We start from the raw sequence: 23,267 nt of genomic DNA, 5'->3' as shown, positions 1-23,267 counted from the left end.
GCCTCAGTGGATTACCGCAGAGCCATAGACAAGCTGGCAAGAAAGCAGTCAGGGTTTTGAAACCTTGCCTAGTAGGTAGGTTCTGTCTGAAGATTGTTGATATCAAAATATTCTCCTTAAGTGCTTTGATTTCAACAAATGGAAATTCAGCCCAAATATTTTGTTACAATTAATCTGAATAGCTGTGTATTACAATCACTTTAGATTGTAATATCATATCAGCTATGTATAAGGTCATACCCATTTCTAATTCCTTTGATTATAATTATTCATCTATATATCCAGATTGCCAGGATTGTTTTAACATTTCCAAATTCAAAAGATGAATTCAATACCAAATCTAAAATAAATAAAGATTAGTTTGATTTCCAAATCATTCACTGGAAGCATAATGTGTAGTTTTACCTGCTCACGTTTAAAAAGTGGAAATGTTGTGTTACTACTCTGTATTTTCTCTGTTAAATTCTCTGCAAGAACAGAGAGTATTTTATAAGACAGATGCTGTGTATTTTATAAGGCCTGGCAGTGGAATACATTTATCATCTGACTATTAAAATATTACATTATTTTAATATAACAATGTGATCATTATGAAATTTAAGTAAATATACGAGGGTATCCATTGTGTTCTCATCCTAGTGCAGGATTCTCAGATGTTCTTACAGTTATTAGGCTCTATTCCCTGATTCATTCTTTTCAGAAAAAGATACTTCAAGTTATTCTAATTTTAACCATATAGGTTTTTTTCTTCCCTGGTCCAGGTGGCTTGTAGTAGGCATCCACAGTCATTTTACTTTTCAGTATTTAAAATAGCTCTATTCCAAAGCTTCTGAGCATCTTCAGCTCTCTTTGAAGTGTTACTCATAAATAAAATTATACTATTTCCAGAATCTGTGAGAAAAGAATAATAGATTGTCATGGTTTGATGTTTCACTTTTTATTGTGTGCTGCTTGTGGTTATTATTCCGAGGGATCACAGTTCTGTGTATGAAGGGAGAAGTTGCTTGATTTCACTGGAGGTGAGAGTAAACTCCAGATTGCTATAATGCATTTTAGTTGTGTTAATGTTTTCCTGTGGTGAAGCTTAAATGAAATGGTCTGTTTTGTTATTCTGGATAGTTCTCTCATCACCTGGACGTGCTGATTTATATGGACTTTTTATCTCTTGCCTTTCTACTTGCCCAATTATATTCTTCTGCTTCTCATAGCGCAGACATACTTTAAAATGCACAAAATCTACTCCCAGTTCTGCTGCTGTCAACAGGAGCTGATGTGAGGGTCGGGAATTCACTTCTGTGTGTCACCTCCTCCACTTGTTGTTTCAGTATGAATCTTATCTACAAATAAGTCTTTGCTAATAATATTTTCCTTAGCTTTTAAGCCCGTCTTGATTGCTTCAAACCCTTTGGTCACAGTTAACTTACTTGATTTCCTTCAGTGCACTGATGCCCCTCACTTCTTTTCCCCGAGAGGCTTTTTTGTGTACATGCTATTTTTCTTTCTTCTGAATACTGACAACATGGCACCTTCATAGGTTCTGTCTGTCTTCCCCTTCAACATTTTAATTCATGCATCCTTTCACATTTGTTGTGGAAAATCACCAACGAGTGTAACGTTGTACTTCTGCTCATAGGAGTTTAGCTGCAGATTCACCCTTCCTTTTCCATTCCAAATAAGAACGATCACATCTCAGTTCTTGTATGGAGGTTGTCTCATAGATTCTAACTGAACATCTGAGTGAAGTGTTCCCTGTTTGAACAGCTTTCCAGGACCACCTGGCAAAAGAATGAAACCTGTCAGTGCAGGTGGGGAAATGCCTGCAGTGTCATGACACGACGTGGCCTTCCTCTGCAGTTTCCAGCAGTTATTTGCTGTTGGTAGGCATGTATTTAGTTGTAGCATTACCAGCCGTGTTTAATGTTGTTGAATCTGTTCAGCGAGCTTTGAATCTGCATGATCCCCCTTTTTTGTGTTTTGTTTCCTCTTCCTGACTCCATTCTTTCTTTCCTTTTAACGATTATGTTGTAGTTTTGTTTGGTTGTTTATCTTCACTCCATTACTTGGCTGTCGTCTCTGCATGAGCTGCTGCTTTCTGCTGTTCTCCTGCCTCATGTTTCCTTTTCCACTTAATCTGTTTGAGCTGAACTTATTCCTCCATGTTTGTTTTCCCTCTCAGTTCTTCACTGTGTGTGTGGTTGTTCAGTCACAATCCCATTCCCAACATCACTTCCTGGGCTGTTTTGCTCCCTCAGTTAAGCCCTTTGAACTGGCAGTGTTTCTGGACAACTTACTGCTCTCTTAAAGGAGCATGGGCTTCTTGGCAGCTCTTACACTGGTGTGTTATGTCTGTTAGTGACCAGATTTATTGCTCTTAATTCTGGACCCCTCATAGAGGTACTTAGTTTAGGAGTATGGTCATCCTTGACTTCGTGGTTAGTAGGAAGAGAAGGGCTTCTTCAAAAGCTTTTTTTTTGGATCAGGAGGAACCAAACTGATCTCAAAAGCATCTTTGGCTCTCAACTGATCACAGGGAGCTGTGAATGACTCTACTCCCAACCTGGGTGTGTCAGATTCCTAATAGCCACCTCAGTTCAAAGCATACAGCTTATATACATGTTTTTAGCTCTGACCTTCTAACGTGATGAGTTTTCAGGGCTTTACCTATTTTCCTCTAAAATCATCAGCACAACCATGCACGGTGATTTGGAAATGGCTTAAGAGAATTGAACTTAGGTGCTTAAAAACAAAACCAAACAACCCGGTCGCATCTTCAGCATAGTGAGTTTGTGGGAAAGAATATCCCTGCTCTCTGACTAATCAGGCCTGTGCACTGAACCGATCAACCCATCTTTCTGCTGCCACTTTCCTCCCTCTGCTGGAACACTGATGTATTCATGGCGGAGTGGGAAAAACTGTTACTAGAGGAAGGAAGCTTACTAAGGGACAGCCTGAGGCCAGAGCACAGAATTAGATCTGTAGTGGGAATGTATAGAGAGAGGGAAAGAAGAGGCTTGAAAGAGGAAAAATACAGCAAGAAAGAGGTAGTGGGAAATGTATGAAGTAAAGGTAGTATATTTACCTGCTTGGCACTTTAAAAGCAAAAGCTACTTCTGAGTAACTTGGCGAGTGTTCATGCTAGAACCTGAAAGGCTGGCAATATATTAGCTCGTTAAGGTACTTAGCTGATCAAAAGCAACTTCATCAAATTAAGCCATTCTACTTTTATGTGACTTGACACACGTTCTGCAGTAACGTTTAAAGGAAAGAATTGTGGTGTATGAACAGTAATTCAGTGTGTCAGTGTAAAATCTGTTGCTGCTGAAAGGCAGGTGGTGGTGTGCTCTGTATGGCCACTCATCACTATTTGCTGTAGGATGAATGGAAAATAAATAATAGTAGCGAAATTCTTTGTGAATTTCATGGACCCTGCCATCAGTCTTTCACACTGCAGCAGGGACAGCTGGCTGGCAGCTTTCTCCAGGACAAAGCAGAGTCATATGAACACAGTTTGTAATAGAAATCGGAGCATTTGACACCGAGAATATAACTCTGTTTGTAACGCACCTTGTTCTATGGCTGGAGCCTGAGTTCAGCTCTGGGTGTTTGTGGAGCACTGATGAAATCAGCTTGAAAGATATCAGTAATTGATTCATCTCCTGTCTGGCTCTTACAGCGCAAAAGTAGTTGAATTTCTGTTTAGAAGTTCAGGATTGTTTTAGCACCTGACTGACATCTCCCACTGACGTGTTTAGCTTTCATTGTAAGTAGTTATTTATATTATAAAATACACTCTTAGATAATTAATAAAGGCATAACGTCCTCAGTTCATTAGTTATCTTTCAACTCTAGTCCCTTAAGTGCTTTGTACTCATATGCGAAAGGAGATTTAGATGTTCTGGGAAATGGCAGTTCAGTTAAAGGCATCTAACGGATCGATCAGGGATCCGGGGCCCAGGTCCAGAGACTGATGGGTTACTACACCTGGCTGTGGTGCTAGTCACTGGGGCTCTCTTTATCTGAATTTTATGGTGTTTGCCTTTTAAGTTGCCTTTTCTTAGGGAGCCAGTGATCATCGGGGAGAAAAATCTCCCTTGTAACATTGTAATACAGATCAGCGTGCGTTTGATAGGCATGAACGCTGAAACTGTGCTTTGGAAAGGGGCACCTATAGCCTCTGAGCACCTATAGCCAGCCTTTAAGCTCGGTGCTTTTGGGGCTGTATATTCAGAAGACAGTGGAGCAGGGCCGGGCCGGAGCAGCTTTGTTCTGCATTGAGATTTACTGCGAGGGCACGGAGCGGGCGGTTCGGGGGCTACCGCGGCTGAGACAGCGGATGGTCGGAAAGACAACCTCGTAGTGAGAAGTGTAGCGTTGGAATTAGTTTATTAGAGGGCTCCATAGCTTTGTTATTAGCAGCTCGGGGGCGTGAAAGCGTCTTTCAAATACTTTCAGTTTCATGGAACTTGCGGAGCTCTCATCACTTGTAGCGCCGAGCTTTGGGCACGGGCCGCTCGGGCAGCGGCTCCGAGAGCCGGAACATCAGCGCTTCGGTGCGGAAATCAGCCAGAAAAACCAAAGCGGGGCAAGGAACGGGAAATCGCTGCGTTCAAACGGCCCGCGCCGGCAGCGCCCGTAACGGCCGCGCGGATCCCGCTGCCCGGTCCCGTGCCGGAACCGCTGAGCGCCCCTCGCTGCTCTCCGGCCCCGAAGCGCTGCCCCGGCTCGGAGCCGCCCCCAGCACAACGCAGCGCAGGTCCCGGGGTGGGGGGCGCGTTTCCTGCTCGCCGTTCTCCGTTGCCCTGCCGCTCGCCGACGGGCTTTAAGGAGGCCCGGCGGGGCGGGGTTGGGGAGCCCGGCCCAGCCCCGTGCCCGCCCCTCGGCCCGGGACGGCAGCGGGAGGGAGGCCGGGCGGGGTTGTGATGCGGCCGTTGTTTTTGTAGGGTCGCGGGTCGTGCCTGAGGAGAAGGGAAAGGCGGCCCATGGAGCCGGGGAGCGCCTGGCGGGCGGCGTAGCCCGGCCCCTGCCGCTTTGTTAGAGCAAACACACAAACACGCCCAAACGCGCCTCACCTGGGCGGTGAAGAGGAGGGAGCGCTCCCATACATAATGGGTACTCGGCTCCTGCCCCCCGGGCCGCCGCAGAGGTGAGTCGAAGCCGCCCCCTGGGCTCGCAGGCTCCCGAGAGGAAAGGCAGAGCCGGCGGGGATGGAGGGGGGTGGGCAGCGGGGCTGACAGCGGAGCGGCGCCACCTTAAGGCCGGCGCCACCTTAAGCGCCCGCTGACTTTTCTCGTTACATTGTAGCAGCGGAAAGAATGTCGGCGCGGGCCGCGGGTGACGTCAGAAGGGAGCAGCGCAGAGCGGCGGCGGCCAGGCAGCGGCAGCGGCGGCCCCGGCACGGAGAGGGAGGCGCAGGCGGAGGAGGCGGGAGCGGAGCCGGCCCCGCCGCCACCGCAGCGGCAATGGCGGCCGTCGGGGAGCGCAGGTCCCTGCCCAGCCCCGAGGCGATGCTGGGGCAGCCCTGGAGCCACTGGGTCGACGCTGCTAAACTTCACGGGAACGACGGTGAGCGGCCGGCCGGCCCCCCCCCGTGAGCCGCCCTTCTACCGGTGGGAGGGCCGGGGAGGAGGTGTCCCCCTCCCCCCACCCGCCCCCATTATCCCCCGCTCCCTAATCCGGGGCCCGATCTCTGGGGGAGCCCGAGTGCAGCCTGGGCCGGGGGCAGCAGGTGGGCAGCCCCCTCCTCCCCGCTCCCCCTGCCGGGCACGGTGCTGCCGAGCATCCCCGAGCGACGCTGCCCCCCACCCCCCCCCGGGAGGGTCCGTGTCCGGAGCCGGGGCTGTGCCGGGTGGGCGTGCGCTGAGCTCCGGGCGATTTCTGTTTCAGGAACTGCACTAGAAGAAAGTTTCAAGGAATACGGGAAAAATCGAGAAGCGATGAGACTCTGCCGAGAAGGTGAGTGATGGTGGCTCGTAGGGAAAAGTACCCGGAGAAGTTTCCCTGCTTGGAAGTAGGTATCGAAGGACTCACATGGGAAGGAGATGGGAAACTCCGCTTCCATCCAACCGCTTTGCTTTGGGTCCTGTGGCCTGTCAGCAGGCGATGCCATCAGCATTGTCATTAAATAATATCTAATCACAGCTGCAAGGTTAAGTACAGGTTACTTATTGTATTGTCTTTACCGTGTTTCTAGTGGGATTTTCTCTGGTCCTGATGGGTCTTTAGGAAGCTGTGTGACCAGCACCCTTCTGATTTAGGGCATTTGGATCATAACCTGTGTTGGTGCTCGGACGCTGCTCGCCCTGTCATGTCAGCGAGTTGTGTTTATTTCTCAGTGCTCAGTGAGAGTGACCTTTCACCTGTGATTAGCAGAAGCTCAGGAAGGGCCCTGTTGGTTTCTAAAGCAGCAGCCCTGCTTGGAGTTGTAACCAAATGACAGATGACACCTATGGGTTACCAGTAACTTTGTGACAGGCAGTGGGAGAACAGTAACAAGTCTGAATACTGACATTCAGTTCCGTCCCTTGTTAGTTTTTTTTCTCCCAGACTTCCAAACTTGCTTTGTAACATAGAAACATTCTCAAACTTTATGATTGTTAGTGCAAATTCACTTTGTCAGACTTAATGAGAAGTATAGCCGTGGAATAAATTGCAGATCAGTTGCACGTGAGTCACTTATTTGACGTTGTTAGGAATGGAAGGCTAAGTTTGTAAACTTTGTTTACAGTCAGAAAAGGCAGAGCATGTAGGGAGCTCAGGAGATGATCTGATTCAGCACTTCTGCTTGGGAGCTGCAAACACTAAAGGAGAACTGAAGCACATTGGCATAGACTTAATAAAGTTGGTAGGGAGTGATCTATACTGAGGATGAGTCAAAATATCTATTTATTGTCCAATTCCTCTGTTGCTAAAATTTAGAAAGAAAAAAGGAAGATTTCAAACTGAACCTTAGTTGCTATATCAGACTTCTAAATGTCTTTTTATTTTGATGCTATCGTGACGTGCCAACTCATTGTCTCATTGACTTACACGTATAGCTGGTCTGCAGGGAACTCTGCCTACAAAGCAGTGCAAAAGATGAAGTTGTACTAATTAGATTTGCACTGAAAGGACACGAGGATCAGCAAAACACACCAACATGTGTGTGTATTGTGTTAATCAAATCAGGTTTTGAGAACACTGTAAATGATTCCTTTACCCAGAAGGAATTTTGTATTGAAAATTGAGAAGCAAGTGTTTATTAAGCAATTGGAACTGCCTGAACCATGGGCTTCAACCTGGAAAATATTAAACAAATTAAGAATTCTGTCAAACCCAATTCTAACCCCAAGATTTTTGTCACACCACACAGTGTTTAAATAAGGCTAAACACACAATTTGTTGTGTAGAGAAAGTTCTTCCATCTCAGATTGGGATTTGAGTCAGAGGCCCAACTTGACAAAGGATTTCAAGGTTATTTAGGTTAATTTAACCTTGTATTGCAACTCTTCCAGTTTGCATAAAGGAACTAAATATTCATGGCCTGGAGAGAGAGAGAGAGAAGAAGGGACATGACTTTACAGTCCACTTATTCAAACTGGTTTCAAAGCCAAGAGCTGTTTATTTTATTTAATAATTGTCAACTTTCAGGTTGGGCTCCAACCAGCCTGTGGACCCACTGAGTTATAGTTGCTTCTTTTTCCATATGCTCTTTCTTTGCTCTTATTGGGAATTAGCTTCAGCATCGCTCTGCCTGATAGTGAGAAATAAGTATCAGGCTTTTAGACAGCAGAGTTTGGATCTCCTGAATGAAGAGCGTTCTCATTGTTGTAACTCTGTATTAAAGAGAGGGTTAATGTTACCAGCTTCTCCTTTTGTTATGCCTTAGAGGAAAAGAATGATGCCTGTTACTCTTTTAAAGAAATAAAGGACATAACAGTGCAATTCCAGAACAACATCTGCAAGCTTTGAAGAGATGCAGGATTTTAGGAGGACATTTGTTACTGGAATTTCCTATTTGCTGATCAGGCAGCTCCTCTCTCAGCATGCTGGTTGTTGCGAAGCCTGATGAGTCCTTAATACCTGTCAGGGATGCCAGTTCTATGCAGGGATCAGGAAACTAAAATTAGTTCTTAGTCTCAAATATTTTTTCTGCATCTAACCCTCCTTGACATACCCGATCTCTCAGCAAAGCAACAACTAGAAATTATGGCAACCCAAACTGTCGGTGTTCCTCTTGTGTTTTCCTGTTTCTTTTTCTCTGCTCTTATATGCTTTCTGTTCTGCTGATCCATAATATACAGTCTTTCCTGCTGGGATCCTCGAAGACCTTCACCAAAGTGAGAATCTCGCTGGTTGCTTTCCTGCATGTTGCTTTCTGAGGCAGTAAGAGTCCATGCTGAGCTTTGATGTAGAAATTAGAACCACAGGAATATGTTATGAGCCCAAAGCACTTGGCTTGCCTTGGTTATGGAAAATCTCCAACAGGTGAAAATGAGAAACGGGCATCCTTCATCATGGGGAAAAGTCTTATTTTAAAGAACTCTTTAAATCTTTCTTTGTACACCAAGATCTTTTTATGACAAATGGTACTATCCTTCTAAGTGCACATTAGAAGCAATTGTACTGCAGTTTTTTTTGTAAGTAGTTCATACAACAGAATCATAGCTCATCCGGTCACTTAATTACTTACTATTTGTGAACTAGCTGAAGGTGTGACTCCTCTGCCACACGTTTGCTGTGATGAAGAAACTTCAGCATGTTGCATTATAATCTGCAAAAGCATTCTACAATAGTGAAGCAAAAAACCTAGTTGTCTTCTATTATATTCTTATAGTCTTCTTACATTTTAAAATGAGACTGATGATATATCGTTCAAACTTGTTTGTGTGATACTTGCATAATGAGTGGATAAATAAAGCCTGGAAGAGCAGGGGAGAGATTCGGTTGGACAACTTGATGGGACCTGTGGAAATAAATAGTTTCAAACTAAAAGAGGAGAAATTTAGATTGGACATAAGAAGTTCTTTACACTAAGGGCGGTGAAGCAGTGGCACAAGGTGCCCGGAGAGGTCATAGAGGCTCGATGCTGGAAGAGACCCAAGGTCAGGCTGGATGGTTCTCTGAGCGCCTGACTGAGCTATAGATGTTCCTGTTCATTGCAGATGAGTTGGACCCAATGACTTTGAAGCATCTCTTCCAACTCAAAAGACTTTATGATTCAATTCTACAATTCTTATTAAAAATTGAGTGTTTCTGTTTTTAGTAGCGCATCTAGTGCATTCTGAAGTCTTGGGGTGTCTTGCTAGACCTTGAGCATCTTATTCTTTCTGTTAAGCGTATAGCCTTGTTTCTTAATTTATTTTTAACATTATTTGAGTTGTGAATCCCTTGATGCTGCATACATCAAGTGCTTTACTAGTTAACCCACCAATTTATAGATAACTGTCAACAAACTAGAGGAGGAAGAGAGAGCATTTGTGACTGAGGTGATGATCTGGATTTGATCAGTTGTCAATGAAAGACTGTTCAATCTTCACTAAAAAGAGGTCTTTGTCACCCTTATAGCATCTATAAAGTCTGGGAGTGCTTTAACTGTGTGTACTCAGAGGCTATAAGGTTCTTGGGGAAGTCTTGATTGCTCTGTGCGTATGGCTGAGCTATTTCAGGTGACATAGTCCAGTCAGTCATTATGGAAAGAAATGCCAAGAAGACAATTCATCACAGGCTGGGGTTTGTTCAGCAATGATCCCTGATGTGCTGGGAGGTGTCACAGATAAGAATTTATGTTGGCTGAGTAGCCTGAGTCTTATTGTATGGTATCACTTTTCTAGGTTTTTAGACTCTACTGGTCTTAATAAGGCAAGTTCTGAATTTTATGTGAGAATGTAGATTGTCAGATTTTGGTAGGTCTGGAAGAATTTGTTACCATAGGGATCTATCAGGAGAGCAGGTGGGGACAAATTCTGCTCAGCGTTGTGTCACTTGATAGCAGTTGAACTTCTGGTCTTGAACAGTTAATGTGTCCTGGAGGGGAATAAAAGAGGGGGAGAAAGAAAATAAATAAATAAAATAAATAAATAAATAAATAAATAAAAGACGCCATGAACCTCTCGAGTATTTAGCAGATAGCAGAAGCTTTGGGATTTGATTACATTAATTGTTATTAATGGGAGTTACCAGAGCTGTGAGAGTACTGAGAGTTCCTGAGAGCTCTGCCATAAGCTGGTGTTCTTCTTGAGCCTCTGCTGGGAAGGGTTGAGCAGTGAAATCCAGGGCTGGGCTGGAAGGAATCACTAGAAGCATCTTTATCCCATAGACCCAAGGTCTGGAATTTTCCCCAGTGGTGGGTTTAATAAATAATTAAAGCATGGATAAACTTTTCTTCCAATATTAAGTTGTAAATACAAGTGAGAGACAGCATCTTATTTTTGAATTTAAATTTGTTTTTATTCAGCCTCGGGAGGCACTTTATTGAGTTGGTTTTTTGTTGTGTTAGATCACGTCAAAGATGCTCACAGTGTTCTGTGGTCGCCGACTGCCTGAAAATACGCTGGGAATTTTTAATAGACTGAAATAAATATTTTAAGGTAGCAGCACAATGTGTGATGCTTCTTTTTGGACGTTCTGCGTAGCGATGCACAGACTGTAATCAGATAAATCTCCTCTTCGTTTCATTGCATTTTAATTGACTATTTACAGAAAGCATTTTAAGGATTTGTGGAGTGGTTGCTGTAAAACAATTACTGGGAATCTTTGAAAGTGCACTGAACTGTTGAAGAATTGTAGAGATTTTATGAGAGAAGTGGAGAAATAGGGTGTCTGAGAAGTAGTTGATTCTGTTGTTATCTGCAATGTCTGGCCCAGGTTTTCTTTCTCCTTGTTATTTTTTGTTTTCCACTTAAATTCAAGTTCTGTTTACAATATTTGATTATTTCTGGTGAGATGAGTCACATGTTATAAATAGAATGCTGTGAAGATACTTTGCAGGTTTTAGCTATTACCATAGTATTAGTCTGTTATTGCAGGGCCTGGGAGACTTTCACTGGAATTACAGCTCCAAAACTACCTAAATCTATCTGGTAATATGTGAAGAAACAAGATTTTTTTTTTGAAAAGAACCTTTGAAATAGGTATTTAATGCACGTACGTAACTGTCCAGGAATCCCCTGTTATCTAACACTTGTTTAGGGAGGTATATGTGAGTAGGTAGGTTGATGTGAGGTGATGTCTTAATAATTGAACGTTGCTTTTTCTATAGTTTTTGCTCTATACTTAACAACAGGCATTCAGTAAGAGAAGATGGATGCAGTAAGTATCGCACAGAAATATGGTTTTCCCTTGAGCTGGTAACACAGCACTATAGTCCAAGTAGATCAGGGAAGACACAAAGGCTTAGTGAAGGCTACTTCTAAATAAATGGGGTTAAGAGGATGGAAGATGCTTTCTCTGAAGTAACAGTTTTAAAAGCTGTTTCTCTCATTGCAGTGGATCCGGAAAAGGAAATACCTACAGTTCTTGTACCTCTTTGCACTATGCCTAGCTGATGGCAGTAATGGCCAATTGCCAGCTGGTGTTACGTGTGATCTCACCACTTATGACACAGGAAACATTTTGTCTTTCACAAATCCTAATAGTATTTAGTTTGTAATCAAGTGTTCTAAGTTGCCTGTAAGATGCTTAAAAGTTGCTTATCTCTTTCAATGAAGAAAATCACCACTGTGGAAATATGCGTGGTATTCAACATTATTTCCTAGATACGGTTGGAGTGCATTACTGAGATGAATACAACTTTGCATTTATACTTTGGTTTTAGCAGCATTGAAGCCTAGTAAAGAGAATTCAAAGTCTAACGGAGTTGTCATGGAAGGAGAGGTATTTATTGTAGTCAGTGTTCCTGTTGCTAGAAAGCCTTCTACAATCAAAAGGTACCCCTGCTTGTGGTGTTGTGAACTAGGGCAGGTGACACAGTGTCTCTCAAACTGTTTCTGATTGCAAGTTTTGGAAGCAGTTGCTTTGATGGTAAATATTCTAAGTTGTTTGACTTGAGTAGATGGTACTCAAAGACTTGCTTGTATTTGTATGTAAACTGCTTGTCAGCCTCTGTGGAATAAGCTGTTCTGTGGTAACCTGTTTTCCCATGAGAAAGATAATTTATTTACAAGCTCACTCCCGCCCTGATTTGGACTGTTGATAGCTTCAGACTAACTAATAGACAAACTTCACTGATAATAGGAGGTGAAAGGGATAATTCATAATGCCTCTCTCCCCTTCTGCTGGGATTATAACAGTCAGAAAACGTACGCAGTACTCTTGATCTGCTTTTCTCTGGATAAGCAGGACTTTACGTGTACCTCTTGTCAGCTATGTTTGTAGTGTAATAGGAAATACAGTGTTCCTAAGTGGCAGCATAGGAAAAAAATGTATAGAAAACAGCTGAACTGCTCAAATCCCATAGGGAGCAACTGTGAGGTTGTAAGACTGTCATGTGAACTTCTTCTTACTTCCAGATCTCGTACAGCTTTATTTCCAGAAATTTTGTTGGCCTGTTTGACATTGATATGGCTGCCTGAAAGTCTTACAGCAGCTTTCATTATAGTGAAGTTTAGAAGCTTTAATGCATTAAATTTGGAAATTAAATAGCATACTGAATACGCAGCAAATTGGCTGTTTTCCTTTCGTGACAAATTCTATTATACTTTACCCTTCATAAATTCAGTTTTATGTGTAGAGGGTTTTTTTCACTGATTGTATGAACTACACGGTATTTGTTGTCAGTGTGGAAACTGGAGTTGTGCCTGTTGATGAAGTGGTATCTGGGAGTATGAGTTCTTGTTGTGAGCCACTGAAGTTAACAAGGCTTTTGCTTGTGACTGCAGCCTGCACGCAGGATTGGGTTATTGGGCTCCATGGGCGAGATGGTTTGCATTTGTAAGATAGCCACATTCACTAGAACTTTGTGATCAAACAACCAGCAGAGAAGTACTTTGCTATGCAAACATTTTAATTGTCAGTCCCTAGATATTGTAGCCATTGCTTTGTCAAGGTGCATATAGCCTAAATGCTACCCTCTGGCTATTGTTTCAGGCTAAAATACAGAACAAAATCTATATCACTTTACACCCGGGGTGTGGTTTGTAATCTTTTATTTCCTCTCAGCAATGCTGAATTAAGCAGCCCCTCCATCTTTGCTGAGTAAACCATTTGTCGTATTCCAACTTAGTTGTTTTCCAAAACAAGATGATGCCTGCTAAAATGAAACAAATCTTTTCCAGCACATATTTTGTCTGGTACTTCTAAAATCCATTGGGACATACTTGATTATGTATCTTGTCAGAGTGAATCTGATCTACATTTTTTCCTTGTCTACCTACATGGTTTTATCACACAGTAGATCTTGTATCTTGTTTATCTTCGAGAGTGTTAGAGATATTATATCAGCGAATAACTGCAGTAGAAAGCAGGATTTGTTATAGTATGTAAGTGTATTGTTAAATGTAAACAGCAAGTAATGGTTTGTTATACTTCACGTCATGGTCAGTATTACCTCTTTTATAATTGATTTTCAGTAATTAGCTATGACAGAAAACTAGGTGCTAGAATTGAAAAGCTCTGCCTGGAATTCCTGAGGAGGTTCCCAGTGATACTCTGAACTGGAGGAAAAACCACGTGTATCTGTGTTACCCTGCTGAGCTGGAGTTGTCACCTACGTTTCTCTTAGTGGAAAGGTGTTGCAAACGGTGCCAAAAGGAAAAAGAGACATTCTCTGTGTCAGTATACATTAATGTGAGCCATACCAAACAGTACTTCTAAAAGCCTCACATTCTGCAAAGATTTTAAGTGCCTTTATTTTGGATGGATTTGTCAGTGCAGTGAAGATTGTTTCCAATTATCAGGCACAATGTGTGGTGGTTTAGCAGACTTTGTTGGCCTTTGGTTTGTGAGGAATTCTGGTTTTTAGGGTGCTTTCTTAGCGAATTTGTTTTCTGTAATATATGATCTGTGTGTGTTCAGCTCTGCTAAGGGAGACAGCAGTCATCCTGTTTTCCCTGACACTCGGGTACTGGGAAATATCCCTCCAGTTCTGCAGGGCTGTTTATGCCCCCAAAAAGCAGGGGTACGGCCCTCTGTGTTGTTTGCTGGAACAAAGCTCGTGAGTCTCTTCAGTAGTTCTTGAGGCCTGAGCATAATGATCTGAAGTGTTGCCTTGATAGCCTTGGAGATAAGAGAGCTATTTTTATCCACGGTGTAGGTAGAGCACAGGAGACAAGAGTAAAATCTAGACAGCGTGCTGTGGCTGTGCTCCTCTGGGGCTGAGAAGGAGCAGTGAGAGCCATGCTGCCCTCATTGGCACAGCCATGCAAAGACTGAGTGCTGCGAGGTGGGCCTGGGCTGCAGCAGGGCTGGCTGGTGCTCCTGTGTGTGAAGTGGGAAGGCCTGATGGGAAGATGCATGACTATGAGCTTTGCTTGTTGTTTAATGGCAAAGTTTTGTGTTGTGCTTGTGCTCCCAGCGCTGTGAGGTGACGGACTGGGCCGTGCCATGCTATGCACCATCTTGAGGCTGTGGGTGCCCATGGTGGCTCTGCAGCAGTGCCCTGCCTTGGGCTCCTGTGGCATCTCCCCCAAGTGCTGCACATGGCTGCTGGAAGCAGAAGCTGTTGAGCGATTTCCAAGCGCGTTGTGGGCTGGCTCTGGGCAGACTGGCTGAACAAGTTCGGCGGCTGCGGCTTTGGCTCCCTGCCTGCCCTGGCTAACCCGGGGCAGCTGGGTGCTGCAGCTGGGACCTCAGCCCCAGCCCTGTGCTGCACGCGTGTGAGTGCTGTGCCAGGCAGAGAACCTGCTGCTGTCGGAAAGCAAGGTTTCCTTGACCCAAAGACGTTTGCAGCAGTTCGTTAGGAAGGTGGCTGAATATGTGTTCAGTGTGGTGGAGGCTTGTAAACTACAAATTTGTTATGCTATCAAAGAATCCTGTTCACCTCTCAATTTTCTGTTATCATTTTCCTGTTATTAGCTGTTGTCATTCTATGTCATCCGTTTGGCAGTTAACCAGGGCTCTGCAGCATTCTTTCCTGCGTCTTTTTTTCAGTACAGATTCTGTATGTTCTGTGCTGTGCCTCTCAGTGCTGACTCCACATGTCCCCATGCCTCCTCTGCTGTGCCTTTGCAGATGGGTTCTGTACCACGAGGTGCCCAGATGCTCATGCTCAGCGGGTGATGGGGTTTGCGGGGCACCGCTTGCCTGCCTCCACTCAGCGTGTCTGATCTGCTACATCTGCACAGCGATGACTTTCTCTGGCTTACTGCTTGTGTAATCAGGCTTATTCTTCTTATGGCCTTCTTAACAAGAGATGTCCAAATATTAAACTTGGTGCCCTGTTTAGTCCTTTATTTTTCCCCCCTCTATAGAAGAACACTTTTGCTTTTTGACCTACAAAAGGAAGAACTGTTCCTTTCTTCTTCCCCCTGTGTATTTGGGCCCCTTCATACGTGTACCCATCCCCCTTCTTCCTGGAGGACTGACTGCAGGCTGCAGTAGAACCAAAGGACAAAAGTAGCCTTCGAAGTGTCCATCAAAAGCATGAGCTGAATGAAAGCCACCAGATCTATATGTTACATAGTTGAGTAAATTCTTTTTCTGATACACCAGCTACGTGTAGCAAGGGCTTGAGGTTTACTGGCTGCTCAGCTGAGTTACTGAGGTATTCAGTCGTCTTTATTTAGAAGCATGCAATATCCAAGTTTCAAATAAGTGTCACTACCTGTGAGCCCAGATCTCTGAGAAGTAGGTTAGGTCTCTTTACTATAACAACAAAAACATTGTTTTATTTTCCACTTTATCTTTTAATCCTATTAAATGTCAAAGTACTGTGAGCTGTTTGTTTTTTGCTATGGAACATTTATATGCCTGTTGCATATCAATATGCATAAATATGCAACTTGCATATATATTTTTTAACATCGTATCAAATTAACTGTTAGGAAATTTGTGGAGCGAAGGAAGCACATTTTAATGAAGAACCAATAGTGCTTGCCAAGCTGGGAGGGATGCAGAAATGTAGACTGGCATTCCAAAAACGACAGGCATCAGTTTCCTTATAGCTATATGATTGAAACAGTCTTATTTTTGAAGTGGATGTACAAGTGTATGAAGAATGGGAGTGGCAGGGTGGGGTAGTTTTAGGTAATTAGGTTGCCTAATAAAAGAAAATACTGAAGTAGAATTTAGCTGACGGGTCATCAGTATTATTTTTCTTAATTTTTGTTTTGTATCTGCTGATTTGTTGCCTCACATATTGAGTGCACCATGCGAAACAGAGTGCCCTGTGGAAAGCAGCATTGCCTTAGCACAGCTCAGGAGCAGTGCTGTATTGCTGTCACACAGCAAGTCGGGCCGGCTGTGGTCAGCAGGGAACGGAGCGAGAACAGGTTCACTTGTGCCGTGTGGCAGGGAAAATAATGTCTCAACTGCTTTGTTTTTAATGTGAAGGTAGGGCCGTCATTGCTTTGGTTTGATGGGGGACATTGCAACATTGCAAAAACTTCTACTGAGCCACGCATGCTTATTTATTTCTTCAAAAGCATGACTAAATTAGAGATAGGAGACGGTGAGGAACTTGGGTTCGTTCACAGTTTGCAGTGATAATGCATCAAAATACTGCTGCTGCAGAGAGCAGTTTAATGTAAACTGTACGTTTAGATTTAAATAAAGACAAACTTCCTTTTTCTTACTACAAGAGTGCAGCTGCTGTGAAGTACACGGGGTGCTGTATATAAAAGAGGAGGAAAAAAATGTTGATGTAAAAACAGTTAATAACAGTAGCGTGCTTTGAGGTACGTGACTTAAGATGTAATTTAGACTATTCTCTCTATGATATAGTTAATTTTAATTGGGACTGGGCTTGTGGCTAATTGTTTGGCCAGAGCTCTTTTTTCCACATAAAAGACCCTGCTTTTCTGCATAGTAAGTGAAGTGCCTCTGTGTGCCCTTTCATATGAAATTACACCTGCTATTAGTATCACTGTGTAAACTTTCTGTATTTCCTGAATTCTGTTCGAGTTTGGTGTCGCAATTGCAGAATTAAACTCAGTTCTGAGAGTCCCTCGAGTTATTTTGGGATGAGATTTGTAACTATTTATTTATTATTCTTTTGCCACGGAAGCATACCTAATAATTTGTTGGCTTCCCTAAAATATACCAATGACACGGTGAGCTCATGTCACCTAAAAGTAATGTGAGACTTTCAGTGAACGTTTGCTCTATGGAGAGTGATGACAAATTTATATATAAAGCATTTATGTGATATACAAATCGACTGGAGTAATTTAAAATATCCTCCGCTCTGAAAACTAGTTAATGAGTAAATGGGATAGTTTTTACCAATGACAGTAGTTTTTACAAATGGGAACCTAATGCAACAATGCGGTGTATGTGGAGAGTGTTCTGCTGAAAAGCTTCAAATATGGGACTTGTATTTTGCTGCAGATATTGTTAATTGATGGTTTTGAACACAACCTTCTTGTCAACTTGGAAAGAACTGTGTAGTAGTTTGAAGTTCGGAGTGAACCATTTGACATGTGTTTTGTGTTAGGCTTTTAGAAGATTGCGGGTAGCTGAATTCATATACAAAGAATTTAACTAAATACTTGGATGTCTGCTTTAATATGTGTTTTATATGTAATTTCAGGAACTTTCAAATCTTGGCAGTCTAAAATTAGATCCCCCAGCTGCATGCGAGGCTGCAGGTGCATGTGTGCATGACACGCTGTTGGTGATTGCTGCTCTGTTTTTTATCAGCGAGCACGCTATAGAAATTCCCCAAGACCATTCGATCTCAGAGGAGACAACAACTGTCAGTGCTGTGTTGTGCGTCCTCAGCGAGAGGAAAGACTGCAGGGAGAATTGCAGTGGTCGGGTGTTGATACCCTTGCAGAAGGGCTGGCTGGTGTTTGGACTTGCTGATTGATTCTGTGCGGACGAGTTGTGCTGCCCATGGGATGCAGCAAAGGCTTTTTGCTGGAGGTGGAGGGTTGGTCCAGGACATGGACCTTTGGCAGCGTGGTGTGGCTGAGTGCATGGAAAGCGAGAGCGGGCGAAGGTAGGTTGTCTGTTACCATTCAGGTTTCATGGTGCAAAACTCTGCCTGATATTTGAGGAAGCAGTATAAAAAACCATATGGTAATTTCTCCTTGCAGGATGGTAGCATGTATTCCTTGGGAAAAACAGACTATCTTGTGTTCAAAAAGGAGACTAGAGAGAGAGAGCTGTGCTTTTAGAGATAAAATGTTGTTATCCTGGTGAAGATCTGCAGCTGATCAAATCTAGTAATGCAACTGCTGTGCGTGGTTAAACTAGATTGTGGGTTGTTTTGGTCCTGAAGTGAAATCACTTCCCTGTGCCAAAACTTTGAGGTTCGAGTATTCTTTAATGAAATTATACGTGATTGTTCCATTTGCCAAAGTGGTAAATGCAGTAAAAACATTTAATCAAGGCTTCAGCTGTTCCTTCCTTCATCCTATCAATCAGTAACTGCGTGGTGAAACAAAGTTCATGCACTTGTGCTCAGAGCCCAAGTAGAGCGATGTCTGTCAAACGTCTCCTCAAATAGCTGCGCTTTAAAAGCTGTGTGTGCAAAAAATGTAAGCTACTTAAGAATGTACAGAGCACAGTTGGCAGGGAATTTCAGAGATAGGTTACCTTGCAGAAAGTACTGTGGTAGCAGCACTTCCCTTTGAGCTTAAATGAAACAGCTTGAAAGTCTTCTGGCTTTTAACTTTGGCAGCGTAGAGTGGGAATATCCATTTGTTGAGCCTCGCTTTGTATTAAAACCTTCTTTTGTATCTGAGGCAATGCGTATGAATTGTGCAGGGTATGGTTTTGTTTTCAAAGGTGTTTCTATAAATGTGATGGTTCTGTGTTGTTTGGTTATGCGTATCTTCTTTGCAAGCACAAATTTGTTGTGCCTGCACACGTAGTTCATGAAATATTTGTGTTCTGTGAGTGTGTATTGGAATGCTGCAAAAAGCCTCGAAAATGCTGCTAGAATCCCTTATCTTGTTTGAAGCTTTGTGCTCATTAAGCACTCTGAATATTATGCTGTCTTATTTATTGTGATCATGATAGCTCCTTAGGAATATTCTTCTTTTAATTATTATCTGGCACTTTAAAAAAAAAAAAAATTGCCAGTAGTTAGATTTCATTTTAACATTGGTAAATATAGAAAAGGATGCGTGTTTAGGATTGATAAGCAGTTCGATTTGTTTCTAGAAACAATTTGGTAAAATGTTGTTTAGAAACTAATATTGGCTTTGTGGAAAATTAAATGTGATCATGAAAGGTGTGTTTTGAGAAGCTCACTTAAATAAAAACAAAAAACGTGATCTAACGTTCATATCTGTTAGAATAAGGGGGCTATGTGACTTGCGAATAGATGGGAGCTTTAGATTAAGACAACTCACTGTGCTCCTGCTGTTTGTGGGCACAGCTCCTGGTCTGGATGGCGATCTGTCATAGCGCTATTGGAGCACGAAGCTCATTGCCCAACAGCTTTACATCCAGCATCCTCTTCCTACCTGGAAATTACTCATTATTCACAACTGATGTCAGCAACAGAACCTGCTGGACTCCTGCTGTGAGGATTTTTAGGCAGAATATTGGCTTTTGGGATAGATTACAGGCTGCTAGTCAGGTTTTAACTGAGCTCAGCCTCATTCAGTGCTTCCATTTGGTGTGATCCTAAATGCTGAGTGAGTCGCCTGCCTTCTCCCTCCTCAAGCCTCATTCCTGAAGTCATAAGCTTATCAGAGCAGCTATTTGGGGAGTTTTGTTTGCTTTCAAGTATTAATATGACATTCATGTTCTGCATGACTGTAAAGAATAAAAGAATAGGAAGATCTTGTTGCTCAAATGTGAGAATATAGCAATGGAGCAAGAGTCGTAGGAAGATTTAGGGAGGTGACACTGTAACTTTCTTCCTTTGAGATGGCAACTACTGCCAAGGTACTGCACCTGTGTCTGAATCACCCTACCAAAAGGTTATTTTACTATTATTTTTCTTTCCTTTTTGACCTTCTTTCAGACTTTAGAGAAGGATTGTGTTATCCTACAGAAAAGTTCTAATAAAAGCCCTTAGAGAAGGAGATCTACTGTTCCTGTGAGTTTAAAACAAGGTGTGCTAACATCATTTTTACCACAGTGTGCTCAAGACTAATTCTATCCTAACAAGAAGGGAAAACACAACTTGCGTGGAGTGATTGTACTCCAGATAGCTTTTGTGTACATTATTTGAACTTAAAAGTTTTTATCCATGAAGTCAGTGGTTCAAATAACTCAGATTTGGCAACATTTCAAAATAAATGGGATATATTTGCCATTTCTGTACATTATAGCTCTGAAACAATTTCCTGACATCTTACTGGAAGCCCTGGTGGTTTGGGGAGAGTTGGTACATTTGCTCAGGGTGGATTTGGCTCCAGCCCCGGTACAGAGAAAGCAAATTCTGTGGTTGGGGAGTTGTGAAGATAATGGGAAGTTACGCCTGCTATGAGTGCAGAGTAAGTAATCGAGCACAGTGCGTTTTAATGAGGATATATCTAATATTAACTGTAGCTGATTAAAAACTTTTTGGAAGTATAACTGGGTTGGAACACATTATGCTGTGCTGTGGAGGTCCTTGTAGTCGAAAGGTTCTGCTGTTCCCATTGGGCATCAACGTGGGAAGTGTCCACTGCCAAGATGCGCTGCATTGGAAGCAATACGTATGTACTTGTGATAAATAGACACAGACTTCTGAAAAATAATATTGCTAAGCAGATGTTCATGCTGGGAATGGGAAGGGAAGAATTGAGATTTAGTAGTGTTCTGTCTGGAAAATACTTATGCAGTATTTTTATGGTTTCTTGTAGCTTTTGTTTTTCCATCGAGCTTTCTGTTCTTTGACCATATCTCTAGTAGAGTTTATTCTTTGCCCTTTCATTTCTGTCCTTGCTGCTTTTACTTTCAATTCCTCTGTTTCATTTTTCACTCCTTGTTTTCTCGACTGTGGTGAGCAGACTTCTGCAAAAGGTCTCTGACAACAGCCAGGATCTGGGCTCCCTGTGCTGCGCCCTTGTAAAGGTTTTACAACTTCACCTTTTTGTGATGCTTTGCAAGAATTCTAGAAAGGATGTTTCTTCTTAGATTATGGGATAGTTACGTGACATGACAGTCCCAGACTACAAAGGATTTATAGGAAATTGGGTAAATTTGGGAGGTTAAAAAAAAGGAAAAAGCAATAAAAGAATATGCAGTGGAGCTGTGCTAGTCACTGAATTCACCAATTCTAATCACTCCATAATTGCAGACTGATGACCTGTTACCTCACTGCGTGTTTGTAGGCTGTTTTATTTGTTCTGTTGACTGTGACGTTCAGTAGCAGAACTGAAAGCACAGAGACACTTCCAGTGACTGTGAGTGTGACTGTCCCAAAGGGAAATGCTGAAAGCACCAAGAAGTTACCTGCTGACAACTTACTGCGTGCCTTGCTGGAAGAGGAAATGGCAGCTCAGAGCAGACATGTCCCTGGTGGTAGGGTATGTCAGGTCCTATGTTATTGTAATCTTTCCTTTTTTTTCAGTATTAGAAATATGCTGAGTTGGCCTTTTCCATGTGAAAAGCATTTTCCTTATTATGTAGCCAGCAAGTAATGCAGTTCAGGTATCTCAGAAGTATCTGTGACATGTGCTTGTGCTGTTCTTGGGGAAGTATACAGGAATATATCATTAGAATTTGCTTCTTTTAAAAGTGGAGCTGAGTTTCATTTGAAAGAAATGAATTCTGAAGGTTGCAATGTTCAGAGGTTTAATATGGAAGTAAATGAAATCATTTTTCTTCACAGTGTTAATAGAATTAATGTAACTAGCAGCTCGTGTGACAGTGTTTGTATGTAGTCACCATATAAATACTGTGTTTATCAAAAACAAATTGAAAGTTTGAGGTCTTGGTTTAAATTTCTTGTTTGACCTTGAAAAACATTCCCAGATGGAGAGAGTTAAATCAGCCCAGCTCTGAAAGAGGAACATATGAATCACGGTTGCTAGGCTCTTCCATGAGAGGCATGGGCTTTACATCCACGGCTAAGTATTTCAGAAGTCATCTTTAAACTCGGAGGAACGGAGTGTTTGAAATGATACTGGTGGAATACTGTAAACTTCATTAGACTTTTAAATGGAGAATTTGCATGTCATTAAGTGAAATAGGTATAAAGTATTAGACAGTGGAATATCAGTGGCAAGACTTCTGAATTGTGATCAGGGGCTGGGGAGGGGGGTGAGCAGAGAATTTGAACATCCATCAACTTTGCTTTGTTATGTGCATTTTGTTGAACTATTCTGTATATTCTCTAATACTTGCACAGTATATTTTGTGTCATTCTCATAACAGTTTCACGTTGGTGTTTGTCCTTTTGGGACACAGGAACAGAAATGAGAGTTCCCTGAAGCCTCCTCTTGCTCTTGCTTCACAGTCTCTGAAGTCAGACCCATTGTAAAGCTCATTTTGGATGTCTGGAGGGTGTTGGTGCTGCTTATTGCCCACTGGCACATGCACTGTTATTCTGTGGGCTGTTCTTGTGTCCGTGCAGCCTCTCAGCATCATCCCGTGCTGGTTGTATTTGGAGCCCTACAGCTACAGCAACAAAAGGATTTTATTGCACCAATTTAAAATAAATGCTGTGATAATTAGAAGCTCAAAGTTAATGTTATCATGTAGGAGAAAACAAAGTATTCCCGTTTAGGACTCCAACCTCTTAGTACTCACTCACCATCTGCATGTAGGTGCTGCTCTGTATCAGTGGCTGTAGTGTATTGGGGGCAGAAGTTCTTTGTGTGATCCAGCTGCAGTCTGGTCTGCGACTTCCTTTGAAATCACAGTTGTGATTTGGCGTGTGCAGCAAATCCTTTTTTCTGCATCAACCGTGTTTACTCCTAGGATGGGTTTGGTGAGTTTGTGTGTTTCGTAGTGCTTTGCTATTGCTTTCTGTCACCTGGAACTTTGATTTTCAAATTGTAAAGGAGCACTTCCCTGTATGTAGGGCTGCTCCTAAATTATTCCAATTTCTGGGGATCCCGAAACTGAAACAGGAAAGCACTTGTGTTTAAGTCGACTTCTGCTGATTTGTTTCACTTGTAGTGTAAAATTACTGCTCCCTATTTCCAGCAAATATTCATAAGGTGATACTTGAATTGAGTGACTGTGACTAATGCCAAGGAGCGCTTTATCTTGCAAGACAGATATAAGCAGGAAATCCTATTCTC

The 23,267-nt window shown here is 42.6% G+C and overlaps 2 protein-coding genes across 6 annotated transcripts in view; one reads left to right on the top strand and one right to left on the bottom strand.

The window, feature by feature from the left end:
* The window catches only part of ATXN7 (ataxin 7), a 78,208-nt gene that overhangs the window by 17,964 nt on the left and 36,977 nt on the right, over window positions 1-23,267 (top strand). For 2 of the 5 annotated variants that reach the window (XM_085516296.1, XM_085516295.1), the window contains exons 1-2: window positions 5,313-5,562; window positions 5,884-5,952. In XM_085516296.1, the coding sequence (XP_085372422.1) occupies window positions 5,313-5,562; window positions 5,884-5,952 (319 nt within the window). Of the gene's footprint in view, window positions 1-4,916; window positions 5,144-5,301; window positions 5,563-5,883; window positions 5,953-21,411; window positions 21,546-23,267 lie in introns of those variants that run through there. The other 3 variants (XM_085516293.1, XM_085516294.1, XM_085516297.1) reach the window with 3 other exon arrangements.
* LOC146758351 (uncharacterized) lies at window positions 4,365-5,202 on the bottom strand. The gene is made up of 2 exons (XM_085516300.1): window positions 5,070-5,202; window positions 4,365-4,955 (listed from the first exon to the last, which is right to left on the bottom strand). The coding sequence occupies exons 1-2, from the start codon at window positions 5,098-5,100 to the stop codon at window positions 4,540-4,542; spliced, it is 447 nt and encodes a 148-aa protein (XP_085372426.1). The 5' UTR covers window positions 5,101-5,202; the 3' UTR covers window positions 4,365-4,539.

This window comes from Coturnix japonica, chromosome 15, assembly GCF_054131305.1.
Source record: "Coturnix japonica strain WE chromosome 15, WE-NBRP24, whole genome shotgun sequence".
NCBI lineage: Eukaryota > Metazoa > Chordata > Aves > Galliformes > Phasianidae > Coturnix > Coturnix japonica.
Note: the sequence above shows the minus strand (reverse complement) of the source record. Positions and strands in the feature narration are given on the sequence as shown.